The sequence below is a fragment of the Pelodiscus sinensis genome, chromosome 7 (assembly GCF_052426305.1).
Source record: "Pelodiscus sinensis isolate ZL-2025 chromosome 7, ASM5242630v1, whole genome shotgun sequence".
NCBI classification, from domain to species: Eukaryota; Metazoa; Chordata; order Testudines; family Trionychidae; genus Pelodiscus; species Pelodiscus sinensis.
The window spans coordinates 77,038,638-77,054,116 of record NC_143058.1 but is presented as its reverse complement, the minus strand read 5'-3'; the positions used below and the strand labels follow the sequence as shown (position 1 = coordinate 77,054,116).

The window sequence follows — 15,479 nt, the reverse complement described above, 5'->3', positions numbered from 1 at the left end:
TCATGGTCAGTTTCCAAATTTGCTACAAAAAACAAAATCCCAGTGATAAATGTGAAAGCCGCATTTTTTCCATTTACTGTGCAGAAAAGATGTCTGAATGTGATAATCTAGTAATTTATCTCAGCAAAGCAGGAATGATGGTTCGAGAAGCTGGTAAGGCTCTCAGAGACACTCCTTAGACTCTCATTACAAGCATACAGAAAGGTCTACTAAGAGCAGAGGCAAGTGGGCAGGAGCCTGGGGAGGGAAGAAGAGGAGAACTTGGAAAAAGGGGGCTTGTCTCTCCCAAAGAAAAAGACAATTACTCACCTTCCCATAACTGTTCTTTGAGATGTGTTATTCCTGTCCATTCCAAACAGGTGTGTGCGTGGGTCACTTGTACAAACTTTTCCTCTAGCAACTCCTGAGGGGTTGGCTGAGGAGTCTCTTGGGGTATGTCTACACTATAGCACTAATTCGAACTAATTTAATTTGAATTAGTTAATTCGAACTAAGATAATTCAAACTAGTGCATCTAGACCTAAAAACTAGTTCGAATTAGCATTTTGCTAATTCGAACTAGCATGTCCACATTGAGTGAACCCTGAACCGAGGTTAAGGATGGCCGGAAGCAGTGCCGACAGGGCATCAGATTAGGACTTAGAGCGTGGAGCTGCTATCTCAGGCTAGCCGAGGGCTGTGCTTAAAGGGACCCGACCCCCACTCCGGACAGACAGTTCTCAGGGGTTCCCCGCTCGCTTGTCTAACTCGATGAGGGACAGCAAAGCAGTCCTGGCTTGGAGTGCCCTGAATGCCCACACTCGGCACGTCACAGCACTCGGCCATCAGCCCGGCTGCACTTGCCGCAGGCTGCCATCCGGGGGGGGGGGAATCAATCGGGGGCTGCAGGAAGGCTTCCACCCCGAGGAGCCACCCCAGTCCTCCCCATTGGGGGCTCGTACCCCATTCCTCCCTCACCACCTTCTACTTACCCCTCCCTAGCCCCCCTTCCTGATGTAAAAAATAAAGGACACGTGTGTTCAAAAATAGAAACTCTCTTTATTTAACACAACTGGGGGGGGGGGGAGAGTAACCTCTGGGGAGACTGGGAAAAGGAGGTGGGAGAGGGAAAGAGAGAGGGTGGGAGAGGGGAAGGGGAAACCTGGGAGGAGGGAGCTGTAAGGGGGAAGGCAGGGGAAGAAGGAGGAGGGGAAGTATCAAACTATGGTACGCCATATCTTCAGTACTGTGTACAGATGTGGTCTCCTTACCCCAGAAAATATGTTTTGGCCTTGAAAAAGGTCCAGAAAAGGGCAACTAAAATGATCAGGGGTTTGGAATAGGTCCCATATGAAGAGAGGCTAAAGAGACTGGGACTTTTCAGCTTAGAAAAGACAAGACTGAGGCAGGGATATGATAGAGGTCTATAAAATCCTGAGTGGTGTGGAGAGGGTGCATAAAGAAAAGTTCTTCATTAGTTCCCATAACAGAAGCACTAGAAGACACCAAATGAAATGAATGGGTAGCAGGATTCAAACTAATAACAGAAAGTTCTTCTTTACAAAGCAAATAGTCAACCTGTGGAACTCTTTGCTGCAGGAGGCTGTGAAGGCTAGAACTATAACAGAGTTTAAAGAGAAGTTAGATAAAGTCATGGAGGTTGGATCCATGGAGTGCTATTAGCCAGGGGGTAGAAATGGTGTCCCTGGCCTCTGTTTGTGGAAGGCTGGAGATGGTTGGCATGAGACAAATGGCTTGGTCATTGTCTTCGGTCCATCACCTCCAGGGTACCTAGTGTGGGCCACTATCAGCAGACAGGATACTGGGCTAGATGGACCTTTGGTCTGACCCAGTATGGCTGTTCTTATGTTTTTATGTTCTAAGCTCAGGGTCGGGGGTCTCACTGGACCACCTTGATTTTCATGCAAACCTGCTCCTGGTGGCCAGGCTGGCAGCTCTCCTGCCCTAGACGGCCACTTTCCTGTGCCTAGTGCGGAGGTCGTGGATGAGGTCCACGATGTCCGCACTAGACCAGGCGGGCGCCCGCCTCTTGTGGGCCCGGGCAGGCTCTTGGGAGCCGCCAGCCTGGTCCTGGGAAGAGGCGGAGGGCTGGGTGGCAGCGGGTGGCTGGCTCGTGCTGTGCCAGGTGCAGGGTCTGCTGGCTGGGTGCTGGCGGGCTTGCATCTGGCACGGGCACCGTAGCCAGACCATGCCCATTTAAGGACTCCAGGGCCGGGAGGGGGGCAGACAAGTTTCCCTGGTGGTGCTCAGAGTGGCCACCAGGGCAAGCTGGGAAGGGCTAGCTGGGGAGGGCTAGCCTCCCACTAGTTCGAATTAAGTGGCTACACAGCCCTTAATTCGAACTACTTAATTCAAACTAGGTGTTAGTTCTCATAGAATGAGGTTTTCCTAGTTCAAATTAAGCGCTCCGCTAGTTCGAATTAAGTTCGAACTAGCAGTTTGCATGTGTAGCACCTATTAAAGTTAATTCGAACTAACGGCTGTTAGTTCGAATTAACTTTGTAGTGTAGACATACCCTTGGAGAGACATCATTATGGCAGCCTATATATGTCACTGCCAGCCTGACTCCCACTTCGGTTCCTACTTGCTGGCAGAGGGGCAGGAGGGTGAGTACTGTAATGGACATGAACAACCCATTTCAAAAAATAGTTAAGAGAAGGTAAGTAACTGTCTCTTCTTTAAGTGTTCACATCAATTCAAACACAGGTGACTCCCAAACTATTACACCCGGAAGGTAGAGTTCAGGAATCATTGATTGGAGCACTGCTTTACCAACCGCTGCATCATCTCTGGCTTGCTGGCTGACTGCATAATGAGCAGTAAACATATGTACTGAAGACTACTATGCCACCCTGAAGATCTCTTAGATTGGAATTTGGGTCAGGCACACAATTAAGGAAGCCTTTGTTCTCACTGAGCGGGCCATGACTGCTGGCACTGGGATCTTAGTTAACTTGTAGCAAGTGCAATCTGAGATCCAAGATGAAATGCACAGCAATGAAACTAGAAGACCTTTCATCCAGTCCGCTGTCACCAAGAAGAGCTGGGTTTTCTCCCAAATGCCTTAGCGCACTCACTGTGGAACGCAAGAGCTCTCCAGATATCCAGTGTGTGAGGTTTCAGGTAAAAACCCAGGAGGATAATATCTTGTCCCAAGAGAAATTGGGATATCATCTTGGGCAAGAAGGCCAGGTGCAACCCGAGTTGTACCTTGCCCTTATGAAAGACAGTTAAGTATATGGAAGTTACCTGATGTTTATGTGAAAAGCCAATCAGTCAGAGACTAAAGGCCTTGAGTTCTGAGGCCTCTCAGGTGAGCTCTCCACCCCAAGTCCAATGCATCTGTCAACTATGATTTTTGAGGGCTGTCGTGTCACAAAAGGGACTCCAGAGCGTATTTGTTGTTAGTTCATAGAATCATGGAATACTAGAACTGGAAGAGACCTCAAGAGATCAAGTCTAGTCCCCTGCCCTCATGGCAGGTTGAGCCACCAAAGAAGAGAGTCCAGCACCATGAGGGGGTAATGTTAACCAGGCTGTCCAGCTTGTCTCAGGACAGGTGGTAGGTTGATGCCAGGCATAATTGAAGAGGTCTGAATCTTAGTCTCACGTGCCATACCACATTTGTGCATGAAGCCATGTGGCCTAAAAGTCTGAGGAAGCCTTGACTGTAGCTTTGGGGAAACTTCTGGGTCCTTAAATAATAGCAACCATGGTCTGAAACTGTTGCATTGGGAGATAATCCCTTGCTTGAGTCAAATCCAGGACTGTCCTGATGAATTCTATCCTCTGAACTGGGGAGAAAGTGGATTTCGGCATGCTGAAGAGGAGGCCTAGATTGTTGAAAATGACCCTGAAAAGGATCACCTGGACCTCTACCTGACTCCTGGACTGGCCCTTGATGAGCCAGTTGTCCAGGTTTAGCAAGACCTGCACCTGTCGCCTGCGAGGAAAGAGGTGTTGACTGACACACATTTCGCAAATACATGAGAGGCAGAGGATAGGCCAAAGGGGAGCACCATGAATTAGTTGAGCTTGTTGGGTAATATGGACCTCAAGAACTGCCTCTGAGGTTGATAAATCGAGATGTGGAAGTACGCATCCCTCAAGTTGAGGGCGATATACCAGTCATTCAGATCCAGAGGGAAAATGATAGATTCCAGAAAACCATGCAAAACTTGAGTTTCCCTATGAACTTATTGAGTTGTCCTGGGTCTAGAATGGGCTGACGCCCTCCCTTGGTTTGTGGAATTAGGAAATAACTGGAGTAAAACCCTGTCCTCTGTTTTCTGGAGGAATCTCCTCTACTGTCCCTAGAGATAGGACAACTTGCACTTCCTAAATTAGGAGTTGCTCATGAGAAGGGTCCCAGAACAGGGATAGGAAAAGGGGGTGAAATGGTAGGAGGAGGGAAACTAGATGGAATATCCCTGCTCTAGCTTGCATAGAACCCAACAATCTGAAGTAATTTGGGACCAAGCACAGTAGAAAGGAGATAGTTGGGATGAGAAAGTAAGGTAGAGTAGATCTGAAAGTATAACTGATGTTGTTCTGGACCATACCCTCAAAACTGCTGCTTATGGCTTGCTGAAAATTTGGGTTAGCCCAAGCCCTGCTGTTCCTATTTCACCTTCTTGGCCACTCCTGACAGCCAGCCATGAGGTACATAAGGGTGGGTCTGACTGTGAAGTGCAATATGCCTATGTTGTGTGGCTGGGGTATGGAATCCTAAAAATCTATGTGTAGCATTTGAGTCTTTAAGACTATGAAGTCTCTTGTCCATCTTTTCCAAAAAGAGGAATGTACCTTCAAAGGGGAGGTTCTGAATGATTTGCTGGATCTCATAAGGCAAACCTAAGACTGCTAAGACCCCCACTCACATGGAGATGCTGGTGGGCATAACCCTTGTAGCTGCACATCCTGCAGTATCCAGAGCAACCTTCAGGGATGCTCTTGAAGCAAACATTTTACACTTCATAGCCCTCCTTTATGAAGGGTGAGAACTCGGTTAAAGATATGGAGTAAGAGCCCCCCAGTGGAGTGGACAGTTTCTGTCTATTGTCTGATGATAACCCAAATCACTGACATCAATATATATTATATTTCTCATATTATAACTTTAGCAAATGTGTTGAACAGGTGGAAGCAAGTCAAAAAACTGTTCTACAAGAATAGATTTCTTTGAAGTCACACATTTTAAGAACATTCTGAAGGAATATTGCAAACACTACAGAAAGAAATGCTATTTATCAGTAACTGAAATTATTCTAGAATGCTGCTTTTGCATATTCGTGCTGGTGGAAAACATCCCTAGCACAGCTTTGGAACCACCTGGGAAGTAATGCCCATTAGGACTAAGACATTAACCTCCACACAGCACCAAATGCAGACATTTGCAAACGTTTCAAAAGCAGAAGCACCTGCAGTGGGAACCAGCGCCAGCTGGGACTGAAGCAGTCCCTGCTCATGTAGTTTCCCCACTGTGCCTCTGCCTCCCCTGCCACCTGCTGAGATGGTGCTGGGGGGAACTGGTTTAATGCCAGTTCTCCTTAGCACTGTCTCCTGCTCCTCCCCCCCCCCATTGCTGCCTCTCTCTGATAGAGGCGAGGGAGGGAAGCAACTAGTCAAGTGGCTACTCAACTATCCAATATGCATTTGCTTATCGGACAGTCGACTAATCACTAACATCCCTAGTTTGTGCCATCTCTGGCAGCAAAAAAATGACTACACTATCTCACCTCATCTTTAAAATGTTCTAAGACAGAAATTTTTACTTAACTCCTGGTTTAGCTTCTTACATCCCTCCCACTAGTTCAAAATAGAATTGATCAATGGCTCTGTTAGCCCAGTATAACAGAAGGTTATGAAGAGCACTATTCTTGAACTGCAAAGTAACAACACAAAAGTCCTTCAAACCATGGATGATAAAAATACTAAGAGAAAACTCTGCTGTAATCTGTTCCAGACAACATACATAAAGATACTAGATAAGCATACACTAACTGACTAACAGTTCACAGATTGCACATTCATTTAGATAGCATTTACTACTTTATTCAAGTAACAGAAAAATCAAACTCCTTTTTATCTGTATAATTTAAGAAAATGATACTAAACTGAAAACATATAACTTTGAATGCTTTAACAAGGAGAAGAATTAAAGAGAGAGAGAAATGCTATGTAATAGATTCTTGGGGGATATGGAATTTACCTAGTTCAGATAGGCACAGATGAATTATGAAGGTTCTTCGTTGCAAATTAGATTATTTTGCCCCACTGGTGCCAATTACTCTTAGTACAAAAGGAGATGATACTAGCTAAAACATAACTTAAGTCACCTTCTACTCTGTCAAAGTATCACTCTATAATGAAGTTGTGCATGGATGGTTTATATCATTATTCTGACAGCTGGTTGAAAGTGCAAGTATGATACAATGGCAAGATCTGCAACTCTGCAGAGGAACACAGTTCTCATGTGGAACAATCTCACTGAAGAGTTTGAAACCTGTATAACCCCAACTCGATTCAAAACCCCCTTCCCCGCTGGTGATCCAAAACAAGCTTATCAATCCCCCACCTCAATACAAAATAGGGCCACCTGGCCCTTTCTTGCAAGACAAAGCAAGCTTATCAGCCTTTTCTCACCCATGCTTCAAAACAGACTTCAGAAAAAAAAGGGCTTATCGAGACTCACGTGGGATCAAACAAACTTTCCTCAAGTGATTCTGTGGTTCAAGAGATGGGAGAACTGCCCACAGTGAAACTGTGAAAGATTAGGGGATGGAGACTGGTGAGATTCCTGAAAGTAACCGGAGGTTCTCTCCTTCTATCGACTTCAATAAGTCAAAGGAAGTAAGGGACTGTTCCTCTGATTTTTCCACCAAACCTCCTGTCACCTAGATCGTTCATACAACATGCACACAGATCCACAGAGCTCCTCCCTTATGGGCCCAAGGATGTCTGCAGGGAGAGGCAAGTAGCCTAATTTCTGAAGAGGAAAAAGGGAGTTGGGAGAATTTTAATGCATCTTCTAAAGAGAAAATACCCAAAGCATTTTTACCAAGAAAATTCCTTTTACACTGAGAAGCCTTCTTCATAATCTAATTATATTTTAAATGTTGTCCCTCTACAGAACAGGGCTACACTTTAATTATTTTAAATAAGAGTTTAAGTTTCTCTCGCTAACTGCCAAAACACAATACCAAATTGTGATCCTAATCAATAGCCTTCAGCAAGAGGAATCCAGTACAACTAGGTTTTTGTTTTGTTTTGAGGTTGGTGGGGGTTCTTTTTTGTTGTTGTTTCTGTTTACTTGATTGATTGGTTTGTTTTTTTGCTACAACTTGGTTTATTACTAACAATTTTGGAATTATGTTAAATAGCTCTACTTTTTGGCCACATGTTTTAGCCCTATTCATTTCAAATTTTACAAACAAATTCTGCTCTGCCCTAGATCGAACCCACCAATTTTGACTAATGACTATTTTTGGGGGGGTAGATTTTAGAGAAGGAAGCTGAACTGGTCATACAGGTCCGGCACCCTCGAGACCTAACTGGTCCTAAATGAGGGAATTTTCTGGACCAGAGGAAGTCCCCTACCACTGGACTCCTAGCCCACCTTCCCCCCTCTCTTTCTCCCCCCCGCCAGCTCTGCTTTTGGCCCCACTGCCATGGTTCTCCTTGGCCGCCGCTAGCACTGGCTGGAGCTCCCTGCGGCCACCAATCCCAGCTGGGGCTCCCACTTCCATCCAGGGTTCTTTGATCCAGCAACACCCGTGGTTTGTTATCAGACCAAAGAGTCCCGGATTTAGGAGATTCAACGTGTATAACTATTGCTCTTTAACTGCTACATACATAGATGTTCACACTGACTGAGCTGTTTTATCAGAGAAAAGAAATTAAACAATACATTTTCCCTTCCCATCTAAACAAAAATGGGCAAAATATTCTCCAAAAAAAAAGACTTCATGAAATACGTTTTTATATTTCATTATGAACATAAAGTTGGCCCCATTTTGCAAAAATGTCACAAGTGGCCCTATTTCAAGCAGCAGTCATTTCCAAGAGGGAAATTGTGAATCCATTTCAAGAAAAAGTGAAATTTTCATATTTTAGTTTTGAAATTAGTCATGTTGTCAAATTTCACAGCAAAGCAGACGTTGAAGCACATAAAGGAGGCACAGTTTTCAGATGAAATTTTGTGAAAAAAAGTTATGATTTTTTCACAATTTTAGCCTAAATCTTTCACCAATCCTCATGACATGGGCATGAATAAGTCAACAAGAAGCATAATAATGAGCACTATCTCCTTTTCTTTATTTTCTTGATAACCTTCGACAAAAAACTTGTAGGACACTCCTTTTAAAAGCTGCATATGAAAATTAAATCAGGTCCAACTTATGTGCCTTTTAAAGATGTGAAGACTAGATGATGCTGTGGAAAGCATACAGATAGCTTTACAGATCTCATCAGCAGGTGCTTCCCCATCACACTGAACTGATTTTTAATTCCTTCAGAAAGGGGCCTGTCACTGTTCTTGTGTAATTTACGGAAGCAGTTATACTCTGTTCATGCCTGAAACTTTAATTGTCTCTATATCTTAGATGGAAAAATACTAGTTGTTTGACGTGCTTTGTTTCCTTCAAACTGATTCAACAGCCCCTTCCATTATCCATCATCAGGCTCCTTGTGCTCTAGAGTGGAATGGAAAAATGGCAAGTTCTCTCTTCTGAGGACTGTGGAAAGCTGAATTTACTTTAGTTATATATTCCAATATAACTTGTTTTTGTTGAACTTACACAACTCATAAAAACATATTTTAATCTATAGATCCAATGACTGAGTTGCTCGAGTTACTTTTCGGCAACATAGCTATTATTTAAAAAGATACTTTTAATGTACAGAAAATTAGACAAACTGCAGAGCCACAGCAGCCCCTTATTGATTAATCATGTACATGATGCAAATTGTATTGAGTACGCGATTAGTCAGTTACTCGATACTTAACACCTTTAGTTCCAGAGTATTTAACTTGTGTCTGGATATAAAGGCAAAGTGATACATGGAGCGAATCTAAAACTGGAATTTCTGGCATGCAGGAAATAATGTCATTAGCTTTTGTCCCAATTCAGAAAAAAGTCAAAATAGTAAAACTTTTTGTTTTGACAGTCCTATATCAAAATGTTTCATTTCAGGTCAACATGAATCTCTCTAGCCACTTGAGCCAATGAAGTTCCTTGTGTGACTTGCAGTTCACGGTCCTTCCTCAAACTATCCTCCTGAATTAGTTCTTATTCCACTGCCCAGGCACTCCATCTTCCATAATGCACTAGGATCTCTTCCTGTGGCTGAAACACAGCAGTACTTAATCAACTCCCATGAGGCTCCAGGCTTTCTTTCCTCTCTCTGGTCCTTCACCCTGCCTGCCGCTTAAAGTCCCTGGCTCCACCTTCTAATGTCCTCATATGTTTTTTTTAGCCATTTTACATTTTAAAGGTGAAGGTGCAAAGGTTGAAAAAATATAACAAATGTAGTTCCATGTAATGCTTTAGTTGCAGAAAAACATTTAACTCTAAATTCAGCTGTGGGCAGATAAAAAGCCTTCCAGTTCACTTTTAAAAACAAAACATCTTAATCAGAAGAGCTGAGTAAAAATAAGCAACAGATATGGGAATATAGTGACTCAGTAAATTTTCAAAAGCCACAGCTTGTTCCTCTATAACCCAGTATTTGATACAATTGCAACATTACACCTTGTACCTTTACATCTCAAAAAACTTTCAAAACTGCTAACAGACTAACCGAAAAAAAACTTAACTCGACATCAAGAAGAGAGCAATACTTCTTTAATATTGAAAAATACTAATTTCTGCTGATTCATTTTTGTTTAAAAATACACTGTCATTCTCAAGGACAGCACAAGCTGTGTATGCATTTTTTGTGCAGAGCTTACAGAATTCTGTTCATCGCATATTTAATACTTATTTTATTCCCTCATTCTTTTCCCTCAGCTATATCGCAACATATAGTGGCAAACCTTGGCACTATAGGAGTCTTGGGCTATGTCTAGACTGCAAGCCTCTTTCAAAAGAGTGCCTGGACTACCACCAGTACTTTCAAAAAAGCAAGCCACTTTTTCGAAAAAGAGCACCCAAGCAGTCTGGATGCTCTCTTTTGAAAAAGCACAGTTTGTGTTACATAGCACCTTTTTTCGAAAGAGCACTTTCGAAAAAAGGCGTTATTCCTCGTAAAACGAGGTTTTCTATGGTTGAAAAAACTGCCGGGTTATTTCGATTTACTTTTGATTTACAGCAGTCTAGATGCAAGTAAAGATTTTTCAAAAAAAGGCCACTTTTTTCGAAAAATTCCTGTAGTCTACACTCTAGACACACACATACTCTTTTTAGAAGTACAGACAGCAGCATTTTTTATGTCAACGTATTGCCACAGTTGGGGAGATATGGTAGAGGTAGTGCAACTGAAAAGAATGAGACAGAAGCTGAGTCTCTAATTAAAGCTGCTTTATACCTCTAATCTTACCTACCAATGAAATAAAACACCAGTTGTAAATGAGTTTCTATATGGATTTAATTTGCTGTCCCTTCAGGATACAAGAACAACTTGGAACCAACTTCTGGATGAAGAACCACCCACCAGCACTTCCCACCTGCCAGAGGACCCACTGATCAGCTTCTCCTTCTTCCTCCCAGTGCCTCCTACCTGCCACTATTCAAAGGTGGGGGCTTGGGAGAACTGGTGGAGTGAGGGGTAAGGGGCAGAGCAGAGGTCAAACACCCCTCAGTAACAGAAGTGAGCATCTATATTCCTTAGGACCCAAACTAAAATTTCTATTTCTATTTTTCATCTTTACATGAAAGTATTGAAGAACAGAACATATCGTTTCTTAAAGAAAACTAGATTAATACACCTAATTTAGGCAAGCTTTCCATCTTTCACGCATATTTCAATATATCAAAGTGGCAGTATATTAATGGGTGGTGGTGTAGTTTACCAAAGCTCACAGGATTCTACTTGCCCTATGCTACTGCCCTCTCCCTTAAAAAAGTGCTCTATTTTCAAAGAGACAGTCCACAAATAGCAGGAAACAAAGAAACCCAGAATCATACACTTACTTATTCAATGTGAGGTCAAGGATGAATATGGAACCAAAGGCTTCAATCTGGAAACTTGCCTGGGCCAGATGCACAGCCTGCAGACATGGGGGAAAAAAAACCCTTTACTTTTACTATATGTTTAAAATAAGTCATATCAAAGTCTGTCTTTTTATTACAGTATTTTGTACAATATGATACAACTTATTTAGGACTCCCATATAAATGTTTACATATTTTTATAAATCCCATAATTTAGATCTATATAGTAATAGCATAACAAGAAGTACCTACTACAGTATATACACAGTGTGCTAATTTTATTCAGCACGTAGCACTCATTTTAAAAGAGTGAATAATTATAATTAAGGCCTTTGTAATGCAAGTATGTGCATACAAATTCACAGCAAGGCTCATATATACAGAATGCAGGACTCCTTCAATAGATCAAAAACTTTGGATTTGTGGATGTAGCCATGCTATTGATTACTAGGTCAACGATTTTCAACCTATTCAAATTTCAGTTTTAACTTTAAATTAGACCTAGTTGCCAAAAACAGAATGGCTTTAATTCTCTAACCTGAACTCTCAAATAAATGTTCAATATTGATCTAAGAGAGATTAACAATATCTGCAGCATATTCATGTATTACCTGGAAAACCAGGTTCACAACAAACTACCTTGTTTAATAAAAGATCAAAGTTTCAGGGCAACTGCACCTGTACTCACCTTCAATGGTCACTCAAAAGCACCCACTTAAAAGTTTCCAGCTCCCACATATCACCATCCTCAGGCAACTCACTCACTCCTGACTACTGGCTTTAAAGCTTCATTGCTCCTGGAAGTTACACTATAATAGTCCCAACTGGTAAGAGAGTGTCTGCACTTTGCTTTCTCTCTGAAGGCTATGAACAAGATAACAACATCGAATCATAGAATCCTAGAGTTGGAAGAGACCTCAGGAGGTCATTGAGTCCAGCCCCCTGCCCAAGGCAGGACCAAACCCAACTAAATCAACCCAGACAGGGCTTTGTCAAGCTGAGACTTAAAAACTTCTAGGGATGGAGATTCTACCATCTCCCTAAGAAACCCATTCCAGTACTTCACCACCCTCCTAGTGAAATAGTTTTTCCTCATATCCAACCTAAACCTCCCCCCTGCAACTCGAAACCATTGCTCCTTGTTCTACCATCCGTCACTACTGAGAACAGCCTCTCTCCAGCCTCTTTGGAACCCCCTTCAGGAAGCTGAAGGCTGCGATCAAATCTCCCCTCACTCTTCTCTTCTGCAGACTAAATAAGCCCAAATCCCGCAGCCTCTCCTAGTCATTTAGATTTTGCACATCCTTTAGAGTATGTCTACCCTAGCCCCCTAGTTCGAATTAGGGAGGCTAATGTAGGCATTTGAAGTTGCAAATCAAGCCCGGGATTTAAATATCCCATGCTTGATTTACATATTCCCGGCCGGTCACCATTTTTGAAATTTACAAGTCCGGACTAACTGCCTGCGTTTACACGCGGCAGAGACCCGGTATTTCAAATTAAAACCCTAAATCGAACTACCTGTTATTCCTCCTGTGAGGATGGAATGACTTTGCCAAGAAGAGGAAGTGGTGGAAGGCATATAAGAGACTGTGGGCCCAACTGATCATCATGGTATCCCCCATGGAGTCCTTGCCCAACCTCACCTTGGAACAATACTTGGGGCATTTGGTATTGTGTAATGTTGCAAATAAGTCTATTTCCACAAAACACCACTTGAGGCAGACATATATACGGCTTGAAGATGAATCTCCCATTTGTATTGCTTGATTAAATACGTGGCAGATGGTCTGCAGTGATGTTTTGGTTGTCTGGGAGATAGGGTGATGTGGTGGTGAATGTACCACTGCCATAGTGTTGCTGCCTCTCTGAAGAGGGTATTTGATCTCACCCTGCCTTGGCGATTTATGTAAAACATGCAGGCAGCGTTGTCTGTGAGTATCCTCAATGACTTGCCCTCTTCCATTCCTTGTCATAAGGGGTGGATTTATATTGTGTTTACTTGCCTCTGTTGTTGGCTGCATCAATGACTAAGGAATTAGGTGGTGGCTGCATGAACAAAAATTCAGTCCCTTTCGCTGGGACATAATACTTCCTGTCTGCTCTTTTTGATGTTGGGGTGATAGATGCTGGCGTTTGCCATAGAATTTTTGCTGGGTCCAATATGGCCTCATTGACTGGCAGTGCAATCTTCGATGAAGGTAAGGTCTGCAGTATGTTGGTGAGTTTGTTCCACAAACATTGTCTCAGGCACCTCGAGCAATGAGATGTCGAGGGTATTATCCACCCTTTTGTATAAGTCTTGAAAAGACTTGAAGTCATCCCCCACAGTTGGTGGAGGAAGCATTATTGTCTTATCGGGAAAGAGGACGAGATGTGCGAGGGAGGTCTCCCTAAGAGTCATCCAAGTCCTATAGCTCATCCAGATAACCTCAGATCTTGCAGCTGTAGGTGACCTGCGGGCCACTGTCAGAGTCCAGGGTGGCGGCATCAATTGAGGTACCAGTATGTGAGTCTTTAAGGTATCAAAAGGGTCCCATCCCTGCCAAGGTTGTGGAATCAGGATGGAGGGAGCCATGGAAAAGACTGCCACATCTGGGGCTGAGCCATCTGCTGCTGTAGCTGTATTTGTGCAGCTAGCTTTGGCGTTTAATGTAGTGAGAAGAATGTGATCTCATCATCACTATTGCTGGAGAAAGGGGTCACCAAACTCAATGGTGTAGCGAGTCTACTTCTTCCCTCCAGTGTTGGTGTGTCGTCGGTACTGAATAAGGGTGTGCCCGGTACCGATGTTATTGTTAGCTCCTGATGGGCAGTCAATGGTCTTCGCAGAGCAAAGGTCAGTACCACCAGTGCCATAAGTTGTCCATGCATTAGGGAGTCTGCCTGTACCCTAGCTGTAGACGGTATCGGAGAGACTTCTATACTTGGGGCCAGTACCGACTTGGCCAGTGTCCGTGTCAGCGGTTCAGAATGCCTCCTGTTGGAGGTACTGTGAGATGGTTTAGGTATCATTTTCGTTGGTCCCAGCGCTGTAAGTACCAGTGGCGGTTTTATTCAACTTGGGTGCGGAGACCACAGGGCATGATTCTTTGGAAGGTATTGCCCCTCAGGGTTTGTCAACAATTTTTAACAGTCACAGTTACTAAATACTCCTCAGGATCAGGACCTGCAGCCAGTGAACTCCAGCTCCCAGCTCCACTCCTGGGGAGCCCCTGCCACCCTGCACTGCTGCCTCTAACACAGAGGCAGCAGTGCAGAGTGGCACCATCCCCTGTCTGCAAGGGGCCCGAGCTTCTGTGGACAGGTGCAATTCCGGCATCCCACGGAGCAGCCTTTGTCCACAATGAGCCCAGGCCACTGCAGACAGAGGCTGTTCTGTTGCAGTAGTCGCTCCCCCTCCTTTACTGCCTCAGATACAGCTCCCACCAAGCACCGACTCTTACCTGCCCCCATCCTCTGCTGCCTCTGTGGAAGGCAGCAAGTGGGGGCAGGCAGCTCTGCAGAACCAACGTGTATGAAGAACTAGCTTAAAAGCCTGCCCCCTCTTACGCTGCTGCCTCTGATAAAGAAGCAGGAACATGGGAGGGGGCGGGGCCTCAGGTGACTCCATAGGAGCTGATACATGCAGGGAGCTGGCTTGAAAGCCAGCTTCCCATGTGTACTGGCTCCCGCCTGCACCTTTAACCCTCCACACAGCTGCCTATCAGAGGCAGCAGTGCAGTAGCGGGGGGACTAGTGGCTCCATGAGACCTGATGCTTGGGAGCTGGCTTAAAAGCTGGCTCTCCATGGGCACTGGCTCCCACCTCTTCCCCCTTCCCCCCCCCCGCCCTTGCTGCCTCTAATATAGAGGCAGCAAGGGGGGCATTGTGTGTAGTAGTTTGGATTAACTGAAAAGCCCAGGTTTATTGGTTAATCATTTAAACATCTATACACTAACATCCCTAACATGCTGTGCTGAGAAACAGACAATGTTAGTCCCTTTAATCTATATGGTTGCTGAAAGTTAGGTAGCGGCATCTCTTGAAGCATTGAGATGGGGGAAGGTTTACCGCTCACTCAAAGGAAAGAATTGCTGTTGTTGTTGAAGCATCACCAGTGAGCATTTTCAAACAGACTAGGGCTCACCGATAGAATGGCATGCCATTAAGACCACAGGTCCCCATTAGCTCCTAGCAGGGCTTACAGGGCCAAGGGAAAAATGCAGAAACAGGTTCAGGAAGAAGTAGAAAGCATGTTGGCAATGGGAGTAATCACCAAACCCAAAAGCCCCGATATCTCCTATAGTGACAGTACCCAAAAAGGATAAGACTATGAGATTTTT

At 44.0% G+C, this 15,479-nt stretch overlaps 1 protein-coding gene across 4 annotated transcripts in view; it reads right to left on the bottom strand.

Annotated features, from left to right (window-relative positions):
- The window catches only part of ADAM23 (ADAM metallopeptidase domain 23), a 179,360-nt gene that overhangs the window by 142,212 nt on the left and 21,669 nt on the right, over nt 1-15,479 (bottom strand). For all 4 annotated transcript variants that reach the window (XM_075934339.2, XM_075934341.2, XM_075934344.2 and 1 more), the window contains exon 3: nt 11,134-11,210. In XM_075934339.2, coding sequence (XP_075790454.1) covers nt 11,134-11,210 — 77 coding nt within the window. The remainder of the gene's footprint in view (nt 1-11,133; nt 11,211-15,479) is intronic.